This window comes from Helianthus annuus, chromosome 14 (genome assembly GCF_002127325.2).
Source record: "Helianthus annuus cultivar XRQ/B chromosome 14, HanXRQr2.0-SUNRISE, whole genome shotgun sequence".
Lineage (NCBI taxonomy): Eukaryota > Viridiplantae > Streptophyta > Magnoliopsida > Asterales > Asteraceae > Helianthus > Helianthus annuus.
Window position 1 is genome coordinate 23,410,958 of NC_035446.2, and position 23,378 is coordinate 23,434,335.

General features: G+C 35.9%; 1 protein-coding gene across 1 annotated transcript; it reads right to left on the reverse strand.

The window, feature by feature from the left end:
* Nucleotides 1-5,575: 5,575 nt before the first annotated feature.
* On the reverse strand, nt 5,576-7,449 carry LOC118486455. Its single transcript, XM_035982920.1, has 8 exons — nt 7,294-7,449; nt 6,883-7,150; nt 6,673-6,772; nt 6,439-6,566; nt 6,253-6,337; nt 6,016-6,148; nt 5,725-5,933; nt 5,576-5,618 (listed from the first exon to the last, which is right to left on the reverse strand). The coding sequence occupies exons 1-8, from the start codon at nt 7,447-7,449 to the stop codon at nt 5,576-5,578; spliced, it is 1,122 nt and encodes a 373-aa protein (XP_035838813.1).
* Nucleotides 7,450-23,378: the final 15,929 nt, after the last annotated feature.

Here is a 23,378-nt window from a genome sequence, read left to right on the forward strand (position 1 = left end):
GATGACGGGGGTAGCCCAAGATTAAATAAAGTGACTAGATATGCAAATGCTTAAATGGTTAAATGGTTCACCGGTTGAAAAGCTGTAAGATGGGAAAAGCGAGGAGTGAACAGTAATCAATCACATCCAAAGCTTGCTTCACCAACCCACGCCCGCAAAAGCAAAGCAGGTCTGCACAATACACGTTATTACCCAGGGGTCAAAAGCCTTCAACCCCAAAAGGGGAAACCCTCCACTGCAAGCAGGATTACTAGTCTTGTACATGCCACTTTGGGAGATGTCTTCCCTTATAAAAAGACATCTCATTTACTCCAAAAAACATCCTCTGACCAGTTGAGATTCTCTCATCTCTGGTCATTCGTAGAGTACTTGCTCACTTCCAAGTTACTCCTTATCACGTCCACCACACACATTCTTTTGCTCTCACTTCTGGATTCGAGCACGTCTCGGAGAAAGAACTTTCAACAAACAACAATTACAAACTAGTAAACCTCCTTCCACGTCTTGCAAACGTGGGGGGACCCCGCGACCTGCGTTAGGCAAGGTTGAACCCTTCAACCTTTTTGCCTAACCAACTCAGCTACCATCTTTGGTCTCGTGTTTGTTGCATCAACAACAACCCTAAAATCTTTTGGACACTAGAAATACTAAAATTGTCGTTCAGTCTCAAACTAGTACACGTAAGTAATTTGGAGGTTACCTCACTAAGTTTGTCAAGCTCTAGTATATGCATATCAGTTGAAATTTTCAACCTTATATTTAAGTCAACCTATTCATTTTCACATAAGGATACCATATCTCTCATAAGTCATAACCAAGTAAATAAGCTAAAAATTGCCACCTTGATCTGCAACGGGGTCTTTGAATTCAAATATTTGAAGGTGTAAATTTTTCCTGAAAATAATAAAATTACAGTTTATACAAGGATTAAATAATATTGATGTACACATGATACGTGGTGATAGGAGTGACACCCCGGAATCACTGGTTCAAATCAAACGGCAACAAAAATATAGTTCAAATAGTCTCTTGTAATATAGAAACACCACAGAAGAAACGATTAGGGCAAACTAAAATTGGATTAAAATACAGATACACCACTTAATCCGTAATTAGACTCCAAAAACACCATTCAAATTGCCAAACTTGAAGTAGCATAGAAACAATTAAACAACTCTTGAGAAAATTAACAGGTAAACTTTTTTTTTTTTATCATGAACACATTGCCCTTTCGTTCTCTAAATTTCAGTACATATAGACAAAAACATAGTACTACTTTACGTCCTAAATTAGAGAATAAAAATAACCAAGTACTACATAGAAAGCATGAAAAGCAACTCGGCAAAGCATGAAATAAAACTGTTACACTAATAGGTAACTAGGGCTGTTCAAACTGCTCGAAGATCGAATATCGCTTGAAAAATGCTCGAAAAATGCTCGTTCGATTCCCGCTCAGTTTGTAAATGAGCCGCTCGGATCGGTTCGATTCAAATTCAATACAAGCATAAGCAAAGCTCCGCTCGCTCGTCGATCGCTTGGTTTCGCTCGAAGTATTTTTATTAATAATTAATATATATATATATATATATATATATTATATATATATTATATATGTATTATAGATTTTATAGATTAAAAACCCAAAAAATATAATTGCCCAAAAAAACAAATTAAAAGGCCAAAAAATATTCAGCTCAACTTAATATTTAATATGAAAATCTAACCCTAAATCTTATTCCTAAAACAATATTCAGTCATATCATAATTCATATCGCCGCCCTGCCTCTAGTCTCCGACTCTCACTCTCCGGTCCACAGTCACACTCACACACACAAAATCTAACCCTAATCGTCGGACTCGTCACTCGCTGCCATAATCGAAGATGATCTGATTGTAATCCAGTCTTCAATCTACAACATATCACCGCTCCAGATTGTATGTATGTTTCTGTTATAGTTGTTTCTGTTATAATTGTTTCTGTTATGTTGTTATGTTAATTAACTAGGTTATAACCCGTGAATACTCACGGGTTGTTAATCTATCTTTGTAAAAAAAAATAATACATACATATATGTTAATAAATGAAAAATTGCATGATGAATAAGGTGGATGAATAAATGATAAGAACGTCTATATGAGTAAAAATTAATAAAATGTAATACTGAGAACAACAAACTTCTCTTTTATTCGTTCATAATCATAGCATAAAGAACACTAAACAATTTAAGCAGCACCTTCTTCATTAACTTCTTTTTTAACTTCTACTTTAACATGTCCAAGATGTCGTTCAGGAATACGGACCAAAGCTTCTGTCCCTCTAAAAACCATCATATCAAATTTTGATTCAGAAATCATATCGAAGATAATAAAGTGTTCATCTTCAATTTTCATGTCTTCTTTAATGCGATCCCATCCGGTAGTCATATAAAAATTGTCACCATGTTTTTCCATAACAACCAACCATGTACGGTTAGGAAAAGAGGTTATAGTAACATGTTTCGTAGGTAGTATGTTCTTCAACTTATGATGAACAGAAAATCTATCGATAAGCTGCAAGTACAAAAAAAAAATTTATATTAAAGAAAGTTTTGTAAAATTTGTCAAATACCACTATAGTACAAACATAAAAAAAATAATTACCAAATGATCTTTATGTTCAGAGAATTGTGATGTTTGGCAATATAAGAAATCACCTTGAGCAAGTGCAAAATCTTGATAGAAGTATATTAATCTAAAAGTTAGACTACCTTCGTACTGAAACATAAGCAATGAATTCTTTGGTAATAGTAGTGACTGAATCATATTGAACCATCCGTCGTGAAAAAAGTATGAAGAACCTGCTTTTCTAATTTTGACATTAAAAATTCTTTCACCCAAGTGTAATGATTTGAACCATACCATCAGTAGCTAACTTGAAATCAGCTACCCAGTTGTGGTAACTCCTCGGTAAAATCTATATGCAAAGTAAGAATTAATACAAACATATAACAAAGAAATAAAAATAATTATAACATCAACATACCCAAGAATTCATCTTGTTGTTTGATAGAAAACTTAAAAAACAGTTAAGCATCTTCACTGATAATAAAACTTTGAATTGGATGAAGATGCTTTAGGTATTATCTATATTTATAAGAAAAAGTTATTTAAAGACAAATAATATGTAAAAACATGGTTATTCTATTTTCCATATATAATGAAAATTGTTAAACTTTTATTACACATATTTAACAAATTTCTTTAAATATAGAGATACAAATCTATGATGCAATTATTATTAATAAGTAAATGTAAATAATTACTATAATTAAAAATCAACAAAAAAAAATGTAACCGTTCGTATTAGAAGATTATAAAATAAATAAAATGAATGTTAACTTTATAGGTAATAGATATTTCAACATTACAATCTACATTTATCAACACATCCATCAACTCACCAATCTTCATCATCTCTATTGCAAGAAAAAAAGTCTCCCTTCACCGTCGTTTGGATTCTGGTAAACTTCCTTCCAAAATCCGATTAGCTAAAGGTCGATTTTTTTGTGAAATTCAGCAACTAAACATGTTTTAGTTAGTATATGCAGAAGATACGGTGTTTTATATGAGACTAAATCGGTGTTAGACATGAAATTGAATTTTAGGGTTTAATCATCTTGAAGTTTTGATAAATTTGGTATGTTTGTCATCTAATATAGATAATTCGTGTGATTTACATTGTGGATTACATATTTAATGAAAATGGTATATTCGGATTTTGTAATGAATCATAAAGGATGGAAAACATATATGTTATTATAAACTCATTGATTAAAACGAATTTTTGTTTAGTTGTACTCAAATAAGATGATATGAAAACAGTTCATTTAGTATGGATGTTGTCTGTTGTGTTATTGAAAGTATGTATACAACATATTTGATGTAGATTATGAATTAGGATTAGGAATAATGGAACTAATATCGACATTATATCAGTATAAGTTTTCAAAATATAAGAATGATAAAGGCATATTCACAAAAGGTGTTCGTCTAATGGTCCTGAACACATATTTTTTTTAATCATTATGAACATATATGTATTCATTCAAGTTCAATAGTACATGTTAATAACAAATGTTGGTATATTACAGGTATACAAAAATGAGTCCATCATGTCTCTGTGTGTTAGAAGAGCCATCATCGTTAAAACTGGTATGCTATAATGCTTAAAAAATTATATATATCTTCTATTAGAGAACATGTAACAAATAAAAATAACTGCAGGTGCTGCCACTTGACTTTGTGAAGAATGTATATGGAGATTATTGGCAAAGGACAAAAATAATGATACATCATCAAAGTCAAAGAAGTTGGCAAGTATCGTTGTGAAATGTAAGCGGGGAATCCGTTATCACTGACGGATGGGGTAATGTCGTAAGGGATCTTAAGTTGACAAAGAGGACGTTCTTGCTGTTAAGGATAATCGGAGATAAAAATATTGAAATCGATTGTTTCGTAGAAAACATATGTGGTGAATCATTTGTGACAGTAAACCGTTACGAAGTTCTAAAGATAATAGTAAGTATACTAACATGTTTGATTCAATATTTATTTTGTTATACTTGTCAACTAAATGGTATACATATATATCTAACAATAAAATGTTACATAACTTTTCAGGTGATTCCAGAAGCTTATATCACAGATTGTTACTCTTACTCCCCAGTCAACGATTGTTATAACATATATGTAGCAGGTCAGACTTGGAAAGTTGAGACCGACAAAATCAATGATAATTATGTTTTTACAAAAGGTTGTCCGAAATTATTTGATGATCTTGAAATAGAAGAGGAGGATATGCTGTTGTTGATGAAGATGGACACCGTTACATTTGAGTTAAAAATTTATCGTAGAGGAGTTGAGGTAGTTTTAAGCAAGAAGGAAGAAACGATGACTCTCTGCTGGAAATACCTAAAGAAACATACTATGAAAACGTTAACTTTGTAAGTATTTTGAATTAAAGTAGCATGGTTTACTACAAAATACGACTTAGTTACGCATATTATTGTATAACAGACCTTGTCTGAAGATGAAGCCTCAATAGACCAGTTGATTTCTGAGGTAATAAGTTTACATGTATATAGATTGGAATACATTACAATAAGATTTTGAGGATTTTATTAATTATCATACACAGATGCATGAAGCTGCTAACAAAGAAGAGGTGAATAAGAACATTGGTGGAAAACAAAAGTCGAAGGTAGGAAGAAAGAGTTTGATGATGGAAGAGAGAAACAACCCAAGAAAAGAAAATGTAATTATTTCAAACATAATAATAGATCAGTAATTTCATTCATATATGTAGACATATTTAGTTAATGATTGTTGGTTAATGTTATTTAACTTTAATCATTGTATTAACAGTATAAAAAGAAAGGGAAACAAATTGCGGCATATTATAATCCTGTCCTGAATTAAAAATCTTATTGTATTAAATATAAAGTAGTACTAAATAGAACCTCGTCCTGAATTTCTATAAGTTCCTTTGCAGTTTTCCCAACAAACTTCAATGCCTCATGGTCAAACAATGTAACTGTCACCGTACCGGTTGAATCTTGAACCCGAATTGGTATTTAAAGCTTAAAAGCGTATTTAAATAATTAACAAACATAGACGAATCGATAATATAAACGACGTACATTGTTGAATCAACAATAATAGAATTATGAATAACAAACACTTTACCTGGACAGCGGGAAAAATTCTTTTCCTTGACAATCCTTGTTGGAACATTGATACACCTTCTCATCTCTAACATCACTTGTTCCTTTTTCCTTATCATAAGTTTCAAACTTTTGCTCAAGTTTGGACTTGCAATGGTTACACCCATCATAATACCCCATCTTATCAGAAACGATTGCTACGATAGTTCCAACAATAACCACTTTCTTTGGCTGCTTAAAGAATTAAAGAAATAAAAGTTCATTAAAATTTTGAAAATAATTGAAATATAAAACATCAAATGTTAAGGAAAACCTCTATGATTGAGCCAAGATAAGCAATTTGTGAAAAAACATCATTGTTTAAAAATTCATCTTCCACAGAACACATCATATATGACCCGGCATGGCTACTTGACTCGGTTGAAGCAGCAAGTTTTGAAAGAAACCTATAAAAATTTTTGAAGAAACCAAAATGTGTAATTAACAAAAAATACAAACAAAACGTAAAGTTGATACAATTATAAAAATATAAATAAATAATCAGACTCACTTTTCCTTGAACGATAGCATCTCATCAAAATTGTCGTTAATGAAAAGCCGTGAAGCATCAAAATAATTAGAAATCCCCCATTTACCTATTTTTAGGTAAAAATAAATTAAATAATCAATCAGATATATATAAAGGAAGAACATCTATCTATATTGTATGGTATAAATTGTGTAATTGATAAAATACCTTTGTACGTCTTAACAGCACCAAAATGGACAGCAACGACAACATGTGCTTCACGATTTTTACTAACCATGTAAGAATACATGTCCTTAGCATAATCATCCCAAAGAGTTAAATCGATCTGAACATCTCTACAATAGCATATAAGAAAAAAAACATAAGTTTAACAAAATTTTATAAAAATTATAGCATAATATGGAAAAAAACAAATAAACTAAAATTTTAAAACTATATTACTCGAGATCTTGAAGCTTAAGATTGAGACGTTTCCCTTTACTACCATCCTTTTTGTTAGTGTCCTCAATCTTATAACAAACAACAGTGTAACCAATGAAATCTAAGAATAAAAGAAAAAAGATGTCAACATATATAATAACATAAAAACAACTAAATAAAACGTCAAAAAATAGTGTGGTATATAAACTTTGTAAATATAAATGAACACACCTACTGTCGTACCCTCCTTGATTCTATGTGTAACAACATCATCGAAATCAACAAAATTGAAAACGTACTGCGGACCTTCCCATTTACTACACTTTTCCACAAACATGTGATAGTAAAAAGATAGCTTCTGATTGTTAGGAACAATCTTGAACGATGCAGTGTTCGCAGCAAGAGATGGCTGTTTTATAATAAGGCATTCATCGACATTTAGATGTCTCTCAAACTTTGGAAATAGCTTATGTAAGCAAAAAGCTTGAATCTTGGTACCCTGAGGGTAAATAAATAATAACACGCAAAGGAAATGTTAAAATGAATTCCAATCAGTATAATTAAACGAAAAAAGATTTATGGTATTGTAAATATGTAACAAACATAATACAAATAACAAAACGAAATAAATCAAGAAATTACCATTTCATCCATCAGTATCATATCAATACGATGCGTCTCTCTTTCATTACCTCTTATCTTCTTTCTCCACAAACTAACAATCTTCACCTTGATAGTGTAGTTTGTACTAAGAGCATCGACATCGTTCAGCAAGGTGATGTCACCTTGGTTTTCCATTGTAGCTATGAAGACAACAAAAAAATTAATAGACCGTGGAAAACAAAATAATATGACTTTAAAAACAAACATAGTTTACCTATCCAATGTACATTAACCAAAGAGAGGTTGTTTTTTTAAATGGAATAATGATTGTCTACTTTGAATATGGTATTATTTTACAGGAGTACCAGCTTGGACTTGGTCTTGGCAACGTTCCTGGAGAATATTCCACGTTTATTCCGCACGTGCTTGTCTGGAAGTGGACGTTATGGAGTCGTGGAAGACTTGCATGATTTGCGGAATGTTAGTTAGTGTAGTTACTTTTCTATTTTAAAGGGGTAGCGAGCTAATTAGAAAACACTTGGCTATTTTTTGGCTACACACACACTCGTGCAACTGCTCTCACCAGCTCTCGGCGAAACACTTAGCAATTTCACACATTATTTACACAATACACTGTAGTGATCCTTGTACTTAGCTCGCTATCATCCGAAGTTGTAACACGTTTATTGTTTAATTTGAGTTGGTGATCGGTAGTTTCCATCACCCGAGGTTTTTTATGCCGGAGATCATTCATTGATCAAGGGCTTTTTCCTCGTATGAATCTTTGTGTCACTTGTGCATTTCATTTCTGAGTGATCCTTATTGTTATTCTACAATTCAAGCATCATACCTCACTACAGAAAGTTTGGTTACATTGTCTTAGCTTGATTATTGACCAAAACAGTTTGGCGCCCACCGTGGGGCAATTGGTGCTTCATTCCTAAGAAATTCTTCTATTTGTGATCATTTTGGTTCATTGCATCCAACCAGATGGCTTCATCATCAAAGAACGCTTCCAGTGCGATGTCTGCAGCCAATTCATCCAAGGGCATTCCACCTTTGCCTCCACCACCTTCTGGATCTCAGAAAAACACCGAGAAGAAACCAACTCCCATTTTCTCAAAACCTCCAACTTCTTCTGCTTCCTATACTCCTACTACTAGTGACTTGTTTACTTTAATTTTGCGGATGAAGGAGCATATACAGCAGCAGGACAAGACCAATGAGAGGATTCTCAGAGAAATTGGAGATATCAAGAAACAGAAGAGATCGGCAGAGGATCATTCCCCATTGATGCCTAGATCTTTGAATTTCGATACTCCGGTCATGACTTCTCAGCCTTCAGTGGTTCCAGACGTTCAATATGTGGGAGGACCAAAAGGAGTGCACTATGGATCATCAGTAATGACTCAGGCATCGGGATCATACTTCCAACCAGCAGGATCCCTCCCTCAGCATATAGGATCCTTCGCTAGCTCAGGAGGATACTTGGGAGCGCAGCAGATACAAGGGTTCTGGCCGTTTCAAGGATCCTCTCAGGCTCAAGGATCATCGCAGGTTCAAGGATCCTCTCAGGTTCAAGGATCCTTTCAAGTTCAGGGATCCTCGCAGGTGCAAGGATCCTCTCAGGTTCAAGGATCCTCTCAGATTCAAGGATCCTCCCATGTTCAAGGATCCTCTCAGTTTCATGGATCCTTCCAGTTTCCTGGATCCTTAAGGAGTTTGCAATCTGGGTATTCAGATATCCATCAAGGAGATTTCATTCCAATGCAGACCATTGCTTGTACTGGTCCTTCAGTCATTCCAGAGTCTCAACAATATGGATTCACATCCGGTGTTCCTAACTTGAACCCAATGTGAGGTAACACTTTCAATAATTCTTATACCACTAACCATGGCCTTATGCAGGATACAGGTATCAATCATGCCATGGCTAGAGAATTGCAAAAGTTAAAGGATATGATATCAAGTGTTCCAGGAGTGGTCAAGCCTATACCGGAGATTGCAGATGGGAGCCATAAGATATCTCGTTTTGCACCACCCATCTGTGATGCCGAGATACCCAAGAGGTTCCACGTGCCAACCATGAAGTTATATGATGGATCGACGGATCCTGAAGAACACATAGCACAATACAGGGAAAGGATGGAGATCAATCCCATTCAAGAAAGGTTAAAGGAAGCATGCCTGTGCAAGGGATTTGGATCCACCCTTACTGGATCGGCTCTTAAATGGTTGCTAAGTCTTCCCCCTTACTCTATTACCTCGTTTGCTAATCTAGTTAACCTGTTTAATAATCAGTTTTCTTGTAGTAGAAAATTTGAGCGTTTAACTAGTGATTTATACAGGATAACCCAAGGTCATAATGAATCATTAAGAGATTATATCACTAAGTTTAGTAAAGAATCCTTAGATATCCCTAACCTAGATATAGCAACGACTGTTGAAGCCTTTAAAATGGGATTGCTTAGGGATTCATTGTTCTATGATGATCTTGTTATGACACCATGCAGGAACCTAGACGAGGTAAGAACCCAGACACTTAGGTTCATCCGGCTAGAGGATGACAAGAGGATCCAGGAGAGGTTGGCAGGATCCTCAAAGCAAGAGAAGCAAGAATCCTCATTCAAGAACAACAAGTTCAGATCCTATAACAAATCTGATAACCAAAATGTGCATGCGGTTGAACAAGAAGAAGATGATGAGGATTATCCTCCAATTTCTGAATATTGTTTTTCTGCTGATAACAATGAACTAATCCTTGCGATGCAGAATCTAGGTGATAAAGCCAGGTGGCCGAGAAAGAATGACAAACCATCTACAACAAAAGATAAATCAAAATGGTGTGCATACCACGAGGATTTTGGTCATCTCACAGAAGAATGCATCGCATTGAGAAAAGAAATTGGATACTTGTTGAGCAAGGGGCACTTGAAAGAACTATTGGGGAGAAAGAAGTCAAGAACTCAGGATCTTGAAAGGATCCCGGAGAAAGCTCCAGCCCCTCCAGCAGACGCACAAGTTATAAACTTCATTTCTGGAGGATCAGACATTTGTGGAACATCCTTTTCAGCAGCCAAAAGACATGCAAAGGAAACCAAGATGGATAATGGGGATAGACCCATTCGAACATCCAGTGTCTCCGAAGGAAAAATCATAACTTTTGATGAGGTTGATCGTGTTGACATTCAGGATCCTCATCACGATGGTTTGGTTATTACTCTTTTTATTTCTAACCATTTTGTTCGCAGGATCCTTATAGACGGAGGAAGCTCTGTGAATATCATCCAGCTTGATGTTCTTAAGAAGATGAATATTCCCGAATCCGATATCATACCAAGATCCTCTGTGCTTGTGGGATTCAGTGGCGAGACTAAAAATACTCTGGGGGACATTAAACTCCCAATTTATATCGAAGGGCTGCATTCTTACCAAAAATTTTGTGTTATTGATTATTTATCTTGTTGTAATGTTATCCTTGGCAGGCCTTGGATACATGACATGAAGGCAGTCCCATCCACTTATCATCAATGTGTGAAGCTTCTTAGCCCATGGGGGATAGTGAAAATTGATAGTGATCAGCAGGAGGCTAAGAACTGCTACACTTCATCAATGAAACCAGCTTCAAAGTCAAGGGAGCAATAGCAATCAAAGCAACCTCCAAGAGATGTCTTGGAGGCAAGAGAGCAGGATGTAGTAGAAATCCTTATGGATCCTGATGATCCTGAATCTAAAGTTTACATAGGATCAGGGATCCTTGGCGAAATGAAAGAAGACCTTGTATCCTTCCTCAAAAGGAGGAAAACTACCTATGCATGGAAACACGAAGACATGACAGGTATATCTAAAGATATAATCACTCACAAACTTGGTATTGACAGGTCGTTCAAACCAATCCATCAAAAGAGGAGGAAGTTTGCACCAGAGAGAAATGCCATTATCCAGGAGGAGGTAGAAAATTACTCCGAGCAGGTATGATTAGAGAGGTTAAGTATCCAAGATGGTTGGCCAATGTGGTTGTTGTTCAAAAGAAAAACAGAAAGTGGAGGGTATGTGTCGATTTCACTGATTTAAATAAGGCATGTCCCAAGGATCCTTTCCCATTACCCCACATTGACTCCATGGTGGATGCAACCGCGGGTCATGAACTGTTAACTTTTATGGATGCTTCATCTGGATTTCAACAAATTCAGATGGAACCATCTGATCAAGAGGATACAGCCTTTATGACTCCAACTGGTATATACTGTTATATTTCTATGCCGTTTGGACTAAGAAATGCAGGTGCAACTTATCAAAGGCTAGTGAATATGATGTTCAAGGATCAGATTGGACACACTATGGAAGTTTACATAGACGACATGGTGGTAAAATCCAAAAAGGCTAAGGATCACCTGAGAGACTTGGAGGAAGCATTCAATATCCATGACAAATATAATATGAAACTTAACCCTTCAAAGTGTCACTTTGCTGTTAAAGCAGGTAAATTCTTAGGATATATGGTGACAAAGAGAGGCATTGAAGCCAGTACAGAACATATCAAAGCTATAATAAACATCAAGTCCCCTGCCAACGCTAAGGATGTTCAGAGGCTAACAGGCAGGATTGCAGCCCTGAACAGATTCATATCCAAATCCTCAGAGAAATGTAAAGAGTTCTATGATATCTTGAGGAAGAACAAAAAGTTTGATTGGACTAAGAAGCATGAAAATGCTCTCAAAGCTCTTAAGGATTACCTGTCCTCGGCTCCTGCCTTGATGAAACCAGAAAAAGGAGATGTGTTATCCTTATATCTTGAGGTATCCTCAAAAGCAGTAAGTGCCGTCCTTGTTATGGATCACGAAGGTACACAACATCCTGTCTATTATGTAAGTAAGAGTTTACTTGATGCTGAATCCAGGTATTCACACTTAGAAAAACTTATCCTTGCATTAATTATGGCATCTACTAAATTGAGACATTATTTTGAAACTCATGCTATTATTGTTAAAACTAATTTTCCAATTAAGAATGTTCTCAGGAAACCTGAAATGTCAGGAAGGATGGCTAAGTGGGCAGTGAAGCTTAGTGCTTATGATATTAGATATGAGCCTAGGACAGCCATTAAATCCCAAGCCTTAGCTGACTTTGTGGCAGATTTCAGTAGTGACTTGCAAAAGGAAGCCGAGTTAGAAGTACAACAGCTAGAGGAAACTAAGGATCCTTGGATACTCTATACTGATGGATCCTCTAATGTCAAAGGAACAGGGCTTGGAATACTACTAAAATCCCCACGGGGGGACATAATACCCCACTCTATAGCTTGTGAATTCCAAACTACTAACAATGAGGCTGAATATGAAGCCTTGATAGCTGGTTTGCAAATCGCTAAGCATTTGAGGATCAGGTATCTTGAGGTACATGTAGATTCATTATTAATCACTAATCACTTTAATGGATCCTATGCTGTTAAAGGTGAAAAGCTAACCAAATATTTAGAGATAGTCAAAGAACTGGCACTCTCTTTTGTTTCCTTTAGTTTGACACAGGTACCAAGGGAGGAAAATACAGAAGCTGATGCATTGGCTAATCTAGGATCATCTTTGAAGATCCCAGAGGATATAAGTATCCCCATCATCCATATCCTAACCCCTGCCATCGAGGATCATGTGGCTATGGAGATAGGAGAGGATTCTGCAATGATCCCTAGTGATGATACTCAATCTCATTCAGGATCATGGATTCTCCCAATCATGAGATACATACAACATGGAGAGATTCCTACAGGAGAAAATCCTAGGGCTTTCAAAATTAAGGTATCCCAATTCACAATATTAAATAAAATGTTGTATAAACGATCTCTTGCAGGACCATACTTAAGATGCATTGAGGATCCTAAAATCCAAGAAGTTTTAAAAGACTTCCATGAAGGAGATTGTGGAAATCACACTGGGGGCAGGGCATTATTCTCAAGGATCCTGAGGACAGGATACTATTGGCCAACTATGAAGAGAGACGCTGTGGAGTATGCTTAAAATTGTGATCCTTGTCAGAGACACAGCAATATCCTCCATCAACCGGCTGAACTCCTGTATCCTATATCTTCCTCTTGGCCGTTTATGAGATGGGGTATGGATATAGTTGGTAAGCTTCCTAAGGCACCTGGTGGAAAAGTGTTCATGCTTGCTATGACTGATTACTTCTCCAAGTGGATAGAGGCTGAAGCCTTTGCCCAAGTCAGAGAAAAGGAAGTTATATCCTTCATTAAAAAGAAATATTATTACTAGATTTGGAATCCCTTCTGAAATTATATGTGATAATGGTTCCCAATTTATTGGGGGCAGAACTACTAACTTTTGTGACAGTTGGGGGATTAAGATGATAACATCAACACCAGTCCACCCACAAGCTAATGGTCAGGCATAATCATCCAAAAAGATCATCATCAACAATTTGAAAAAGAAGCTTGGATCCAAGAAAGGAAAATGGGCAGAAGAACTACCTTATGTGCTTTGGGCTGATAGGACAACTCCTAAGAATGCTACAGGCCAAACTCCATTTTCTTTGGTATTTGGGGCAGAATCAGTGATCCCTACAGAAATGGTGGTTCCAACCGCTAGAACAAGTATTCGTGATCCTGAAGAAAATGATGAAAACTCTGTTCAAGACCTGGACACTATAGAAGAGATCAGGGATTTGGCAAGGATAAGGATGGCCAGTTATCAGCAGAGGATGGCTGGAGCCTACAATAAAAATGTCAGGATCAGGAAGTTTCAAGTTGGTGATATGGTGTTGAGGAAAGCATTTCAGAATACCACCAATCCTGCTGATGGAAAGTTGGCACCAAAATGGGAAGGACCTTACTTGATTGAAGCTGAGGCAGGAAAGGGGGCATATCGATTGCTAACAATGGAAGGTGATTTGCTACCCAGAGCCTAGAATGCTGTCCATTTGAAGAAATACTTCATGTGATAAGGATCCATGATCCTCACATGATAAGTATCCTTGAAGGATCCCCACAGCACAGATGATCCTTATTGTGGTAACATCCTAATCTCAAACTATTTCATTCTCTTATTTTCTCGTATAAGGATAAGGATCCTGCATCCTCTATCCACCTTTCACTTGATTCTGAGTTTTGAAGGTTCAGGTATCCTTAGCAAAGGGTTGGTTATCCGCAGAAGCAACCAGTTATTTGGGCTTGACCCCAGTTATTTGGGCTTGACCCCAGTTTCGCCAGTAGCGCACGATGATCCTGATATAGTTCATGGCAATGGGACCAGTACTCGCTTTAGGGGCTGACAATTCCATTGTAATGGCTATACCTAGGGTCCTACGTATAATGGTAGACGTACCATACATCCGTTCCTAAGGTTTCTAACGTTTTCACGTTAGCTAAGGTTTTGGCATTTTCATGTCACTAAGTTTGGATAGTCGCCAGTGAGGGCCATACTCCAGTTTACATACGATCCTATTTCAGGTTTTTGAAGCTAAACGTCCAAGGATCCTTGATTCTTACCTTCTCCTAAGGTTTGTCTTATGGTTATCCTGATTATAATATTAAGGGTTAGGATCCTAACTTGGATTCTCAGGTATGATCCTTAACTATATTGATTTTATTCATCATTTATTTGAAATAACCCTTATACTTTGACAACTGAACTTGTGATTCTTAAACTATATTATTTTTCAGAACTTATCGATTATGGGATATGTAATCCTTGATCATATCTTAAACTTTTTGGATATATTTTTAAAATTTTTCAAGGCTTGATAAGTTTGAATAAAATGAACATTATAGCGGTTGGAAAGTAAAATAATAACAAGGATAACATCACAGGATAAGTCAAAAGTTGAAGTTTTATTAACAAAAGTTTAAACCATTTAAGGTTGTCAAAATTGCCAACCCACGTTTCTACCAGCAAAACGTGGCCCGTCCACATGGGTTGGCAAAGGGTGTCCATTGTTCATGCGGTTATAGCAAGTGCAGGAAATAAAAGTCGGGAGGATCACAATGGCTTCATCCCCCAAACAGAGGATCCCTCCACCATTTGTAATCTTACCTATTGTCCAAAGGATCCTTGATCCTTAAACCTAAAACTATTGTTCAGAGTACAGACCATCATTGTTTAAAACAACACAACCACAAATAAAAAACCACTACCAAGTTTTAAAAAATTGGGCTCCGGCTATGTCTAGAAGTGTCCATCATCGCCCAATCATGCAGCCTACACCTTCGCTGCCTCATCATCCCCTCCAGCTCCAGTATCCTTCGCCTGATCCTTGCCACTGCCACCAGCTTCAATTGCCAGAACCTCTTCAGTCTCCTCCTCATCATCCTCCAACTCAGCCAGCCTAGCCTTCCAGCCTTCCATGTCCCAGTTGCTCCTATCAAAGGCAGGATCCTGAGCTTCTTGAGCCATCTGTATCTTGGTCTTGTACATAGCAATGGCGGCGGAGACTTTAGCATCCTGTGTGATCTCGTGCTTCTCGTAATCAGCATTGATCAGAACCTTGGCCGTCTCAGTTTTGGCATTCTGGAGGTCTTTTTGGAGGTTAGCAATTTTGAGGTCCTTGAGCATTGCAACTTGCTGGAGGTCTACATACTTTTTATCCAGCTCTTCAACGCTCCCAACGTAGTCTTCAATCTCAGCAAATTTCTACAAAGGAGAAAATGCAAAGATTAGAGTCTGGTGATCCTTAAATGGATAGGATAACTAAGCTAAGTCAGTGATCCTTACATCATTGAAGTACTCGAGGAATTGATGACGGATCAGAGGTAGGCCTTGAAGGTTGTCAGCTTCAGAGCTCTTTCTTTTCTTGCCACCTCTTCCCTTTGAAGTGGTAGCCTTGGTGATCACGACGGAGGGGCTAGCAGCAGTCTTTTTCTTGGAGGACCTGACGTTGTCAAGATCAGTGATACTGAACTTGGAGGTAGACTTTGAGGATTTACTAGCACCTGCACATTCAAAACAGATAAGTATCCTTATCCTATTTCTGTTTAACTATTTACATAAATTTTTAACTATATAAAAACAGGATACTAACTTGACATCGTGACAGAACTTGAGGATACTTCTTGTGAGTCTTGGGTGTTTGTCTTGAATGACCTTATTGCAGGATCAAGCCTTCTGAAAGCAGCGAGCCTTTCCTCGGTGACAGGTGATGGTATAAGGATCCTCTATCCTACCATGGGTGGTCCACTTCCTTTGCAGATCCTTTCCCTTCCGACAAAGAAAAAAATGCCGTTTCCAGTTTGTATCGTTCTTGGTGGCTTTGAAAATGGGGTATTCTTCACCGGGTTTTCGCTTAAACAGATATCGGTGGGATCCAAGCGTTGTGAGGTCATACATCTCTGCCAACTCCGACATTCCTAAATCAATCCCTTCTTGCTCAATGATCCTTTCAAGGGTATATAAGACCCTCCAGATCATTGGCATAGCTTGAATGTAGGAGATGCCAGTAAGGGAGAAGAAAGACTGGGTGAATTGAGGGAAAGGATACGAGTATCCTATTGAGAAAGGAGTGACCGGGAAAGCTACCCAAGTCTCTGAAATATAATCACTCAGGATGGTGGGATCAAAGGGTTTGAAATAGGTGTTCGCCGGAAAGCAATGCCGGATTCTGTCAACTTGTGGATCAGTAAAGCAGCACCTCTCATTCGCCAAATCTTTGATGATCCCCTGGCTCTTGAGAGGACTATCCTTCTTATGATCCTTAACAGGAGTGGATCTCAGCATCATCTTGATTACGAAGAAGGCGAAGAAAGAAGGAGCAGAGAAAGAAAACATAAAGGAAGAAGAGGAAAGAGATACCTAATTGATCTTCGGATGTGAATTTAAAGGGAGTTTCTCTTGGATTTAAATGCAAATTGATCCCTATCTCTAACTCCTATTTATAATGATGATCTTGCAGGCTAGTCACTTCAGTGACGTCAAAAGGGTAACGGCTAGTTTGATCTTAACGGCTATATATCCGTTAGTTCGTTGCGGATAAGAACAACAAAATACAACTCGTTTATTTACATAAAATCTCCTTATATTTTGGGGGCAATTGTTAGGGGAGGATTTCTTAATGACCTGTGATCCTCAATTATTGTTCTGTTTGGTGATCCTCACTTCTGTATCAATTAGTGATCCTCAGAAGTGCTTCAGGATCAGGATCATGGATCATCCTAAGGATCCTTATACTAATGATTGTCTACTTTGAATATGGTATTATTTTGCAGGAGTACCAGCTTGGACTTGGTCTTGGCAACGTTCCTGGAGAATATTCCACGTTTATTCCGCACGTGCTTGGCTGGAAGTGGACGTTATGGAGTCGTGGAAGACTTGCATGATTTGCGGAATGTTAGTTAGTGTAGTTACTTTTCTATTTTAAAGGGGTAGCGAGCTAATTAGAAAACACTTGGCTATTTTTTGGCTACACACACACACACTCGTGCAACTGCTCTCACCAGCTCTCGGCGAAACACTTAGCAATTTCACACATTATTTACACAATACACTATAGTGATCCTTGTACTTAGCTCTCACCAGCTCTCGTCGGCATTTGGGTTCAACATCCGATACAATACATGTGAATGTGATCAAACAAGTTTGCATGTGATATGCATTATTGTGTCAGCCCACTATTCCATATTAGCGGCCAAATAGTTGTGTCTCATTTTAAGGGTTGTCGGCCATTGGGTTCATCATGTGTCTTTGTTTTTAAAGGCCCAATAAGTTGTCAGCAAATGTGAATCAACTGTCAATGTAACTGTCCACTAATTCATAGTTGCGACCCTATCAAATATATCGCATTGTCAAGAAGCTCTCGGCCCATGTTTCATTATTGTCAGCCCATATATTCAGCCCAAGAATTCTCATTTCCATTATTTTGTTAAAGGTCCAGTTCACTTGAATTTTAAACCAGGTTGGTTGGAAGTCGGGAAAGGTAGTTTGAAAGTCCATTAGTTCGTTCGTAGTGAATCTGGTCGTTTGAATTTAATCCGGGTCATAGTAGTTCGCATGTTTTGACAACAAACTCAATTCACATCAAATTCAGTCTGCACAGTGTGTCAATCTTCAGTCCGCACGGAATATTCATTAGTTCGAGTGTTTCAGTTCGCATAGAGTATCAGTTTGTTTCAGTTAATTGATAAGTGATCAAACTGATTGTGTTTTGTTTGTTTGTGTACGTCTGGTGATACAAGTGTGAAACATGGATACTGATTTTTACAACGCGTTTGCTACAACCCCTGCTAGTCCATCCGACGTTGCTAAGAACATGACAATGGAGAATGAAACCGGAACAATGCAAAAACCCCCGAAACTTATGGGAATTGAAGATTATCACAGATGGAAGAAACGGTTCGAGAATTGGGTGCAGGCGAATCATTTAAAAGCTTGGGAGAGCATCGAAACTGAATATGAGAGGCCAAAGAATTCAGTGGGTGTTGATAAAATCATTTCAGAATTCACGGAGCAAGAAAGAGATAGTTATAAAGGCAAGAAAATGATGATCAATCTGTTACAACAAGCTGTTAAAGAGGATATATTTGTGTTACTTCAACATGATGATAATGCTCATTCTATCTGGGGTATTATCCCGGGACTTCTGCTGTATGGAAGTACTGACCTAGTCCCCGGATAATGCTTTCCGCAACTGCTTGAAACATAGCATCGCCCTCAGCAAGCTGATGAAACTATAAAACTGATAGTCGCTGCTGTTGAAACAAAAAGATCCTCTAAAGGGGACACACTGAAAAGTCGAAGCCGTCATCTCTCTGCGTATACGTAAGTATCGACCTGAGCTCTCACGGCCCTCGCATTTAACCCCTGAACATATATCATCTGTGGTATATTCACCTGTAAGACTGAAGATTGGGATCTGGATACGGGAGTATATTCAAGAATTGGGACACACGGGTAAGTTTAGGTCATTAAGACATTAACATCATATCTCGGAACAATTGAACTTTGTGTGAAAATTTAAGTGGACAAATATACTGACAATCTAGGTGAATTGTTTAGAACTTAAAATGAAATGAAGCTTAACGGTGTTGGTGACTTGTCTCAAAAACTGATATGATCCTCTTACACGAACTCACAAAAATATTGTTTGTAAATATTTCTTTACTGCATTACATGTTTCTTTATTTCAAAATCCAAAAAGATTTTTAGTGTGTTTTAGCATAAAGTTTCAGAAAATTCAAAAAGATTTTTGACAACTGGTATTAAAAAGCAGATTTTCAAAATTCCGAGTGCTAAACATGAAAAGCATAAAGTTTCAGAAAATTCAAAAAGATTTTTGACAACTGGTATTGAAAAGCAGATTTTCAAAATTCAAAAAGATTTTTGACAACTGTATATTTGGAATTAAATGTTTTCATAATCAAACCTTTCAGGTGGTTCATCAATATTGTTACTGATAAAGTTTCAGTTTGGTTTGAGGGAGAGTTTGTTTTAGTGCATACACTTTTAGTCTAAATTGTAAAACTTATGTTTTGGGTAGAGAATTTGCAGGTGATCCAGGTTGTGTTGATTAAATCTGTAAAAAGGCTAGACAACGATCCTAAAGCTGATGATGGTGATGATCTGAAGAAATGCCAGCATATCGCAAGGGGGAGTCTGAAGTCCTGCGAGAAAAGACTGAGAGTGAAGCCCAAAGACAGATCAAGACTGAAGATTGTGAAGACTCGACACTTAAGACTCGTCAACATCTGAGGGGGAGTCTGTTAGTGCATTCATCTGTCGTCTTCGTCTTATGTCGAGTTTTGGGTTCATTGCGGATCAGTTCAAGCATGATGTCATCATATTGAATGATGACATCATATTATGACGTCATAAATTGCATCATTACACATGAAGACAAAACAAAGTTGTGATTATGGGCTTTCGCTTGAAGACAGATTGCATGGATTCGCTTGAAAGTCAATGTCATAGGTTTCGCTTGAACATGATTTAGTGGGTTTCGCTTGAACAAGTTCTATGATATTCAAGCGAAACTAGGATAGTATAAATAGGTGTCATGTCTATTCATTTGACAGATTTTTCCAGATTTGATACCGAAGTGCTGCTGGTATTTCTCTTGATTGTAAACACTGTTATAACAATACACAAGAGGTTTAAAGTGATAAACAAGTTGTTTCATCGTCAGTTTCTTAGTTTCCGCCTCTGAAACAGATTAAATCTCTTCTGAACGACTCGTTTGGGTCATAATCCGATCCTACATAAATCTTTGTGTCACTTGTGCATTTCATTTCTGAAGATCCTTATTGTTATTCTTCAATTCAAGCATCATACCTCACTACAGAAAGTTTGGTTACATTGTCTTAGCTTGATTATTGACCAAAACAGTTTACCTATCCAATGTACATTAACCAAAGAGAGGTTGTTTTTTTTAAATGGAATAATGATTGAAGAACAAATGATCTTTTTATATAAGATGAGAAAAGATAATATTTTTAGTAATATATGATGAAAAATTCAAATCACAAAAAATCGTTTTTAAAAATACCATAATTAAGGAAACTGTATAGTTTTTAATTAGATAAAACAAATTAACATAAATACAAATTTATAAAAAGAGAAACTGTATAATCATATTACTAATCATATTCATCAAATAAAAAGGGTTAACTTTACAAAATTAACTATTATTTACAATTATTACAAATTCGATATCTATATTATAAAAGAATGAAAATTACCGTAATTTTAAATTTTTAAGATTATATATATAAAGATTATAATCAAATAAAACATACAAAATACATCAAAATTATTAATCTACCAAATTTAGTTTCCATATTAGCTAAAATTGATTGTAAATTAGTAAACAAATCAATTTAAGTATCATACTTTTATATTATATAACAACATAAGTTGAAATACTGTTTAACACCTTTTTTTTTGAAAAAAAAAACGATATAAATATTCCCAAAATCTATATATGTATTGTTTCCTTATTGGTTTGAGATAGATGAAATTTTCCTAAAATATATAAATTTAATAAAAAAATATACATTTAAAAAACCAAATTTAAAAAATAAGATAACATAAATCAATTAACATTATTTCAGTATTGGTTTGGAATAGATGGAGAAATAGTATATGACATGTTAACTGCTAGTTTATGAAGTTGACATACCAATAAAAAATTATTTTTAAACAATAACAAACTAACAGTGAAGATACTGTATTTAACATTAACAAAGCATAGAACAGAATTATTGGTATCGTAAAGATAAATTTAGAGGTTCGGATGGTTGAGTGTAGTAATTGATATCATAACCAAAACAACTTTTGATGTGGAAATAAATAAGACAAATATGAAAAGGAAGGTAATACCAAAATTCTGTTATCCATTCAAACCAAAACTAATAGCTATTTATCAGATTTAACACAAAAGAGCTATGTTTACGTACTAACAGTTCCACCGATAACATATCCGACTATCCACCATCAATCATGTCATCAACAACTACAAACTACCAAAATAACTGTCTAACCATCCTTCACTAATACCCACCAAGGATAAAAAAACCAAACCAAACTACCACATTAACTGTTCAGCCTAAACCAACAAACAAAAACCACGATTTCCTTTGTCGTCACGCACGACCTCTTTTCTTTGTCGTCTTGTGTACAACTTTGGTCAACATCAAAAGATCCGAAGACTTGACGTACATAAAGAAAAGTGTGGCGTCGAATCGGATATGATTTGATTTCAAGAAAGCTGACCACTTGGTAAAACCATACCTGTAACCATCATCAGACTTCTCGGCTCTTGTGTTCATATTAGTTAGCTCACTCCTTAGGTTCTGAATCGTAACGTCACGCAAGTTGTCAACAGAAAGAGACAGATCAGTCGAAGCTGAGAAATGAACAAAACGGATTAATTATTAAATTCATTAATAAAAAAATTAGTAGACATTTAATAAATAATAATGATTATAATCATATCATAACGTATACCAGTTTGGTTTCAGCCACTTTGGTGAACTCTAAAAATGAATTGTTTTTCAACCTTTTGACTGTACGTTTATGGCGAACATCAGCCGTCGCCATGGTGGATCTGCAAGCCTCACGCTTTGATTTAACCTAAATATTTAAAAGATATAAAATAAGTATCATAATTAAAAAGAACTATAATGATTTCATGAATGAATTTTATTAATAAACATTATACAATGTGTACTTACAGTAATGTTTTTAGAAGGCTTCATTATATCAATGACAACACACTCATTCTTCCTCGAAACGTTTGAACGCGTACGGTAGGAGATATGAGAATTCTTGGACAACTCGTGTACACGAAATTTATTCTTTGGTATCAAGAAATTATCGAGATCCATATCAAACTTGCTTTTGACCTAAAACAAAAGAAAAAAATATGATAAAGTAAAACACATAATATGATAAAAAATACAATGTACATATTGAAAAAAATATTAAATTATGGTATTAGTTCATTTAAACCTTTGGAGAAACAGTTTCATCACCACAGACAATCTTTGACTTCCCTTTGGTGTCCAACTACACAACAGTGAATAAGAAACATATAAATATAACATGAAGTAATTAATAGCATCTATATAATATATAAACAAACTTATAAAAAAAATATTACATGACATTGAGAGGTAGCAGACGGAGTCTCTTTCAAAGCATCATTCTTTGTATTCCAACCATCATTGAACTACATAAAAGAAAATGGTAGCACAATTTAATAGTGTACTTATCTAATAGATATAAAAAGATCTGTTAATAATTTGAACGTATACACTTACCAGCTTCTTAGCATCTTCCATCTCAATTAGAGCAGCTATATGTCGATCAAACTTGTAGTCGTCACTATCCTAAAAAAATGACATCATAAATATAAAAATATAAGAATACAACAATGTACTGGTTGTTAAAGTTTGTTAATATATATTAAAACATAGTTACATACATTAAAAATAGACTCAAAATTTGGAAGTTGAAAGTGACCAACACTATCCCCAGCAACACCTTCTTCAACATGACTTTCGGTAGTCTGTGGCTTCTCCTTGTGTTTCGACTACAGATAAAAAGTCCACATTAGTAACAATGTTAAATAAAGTTCAACTAATAAGATCGTATGAATCAACTTTAACAACGAAGGAGCGTTGTTTTTAG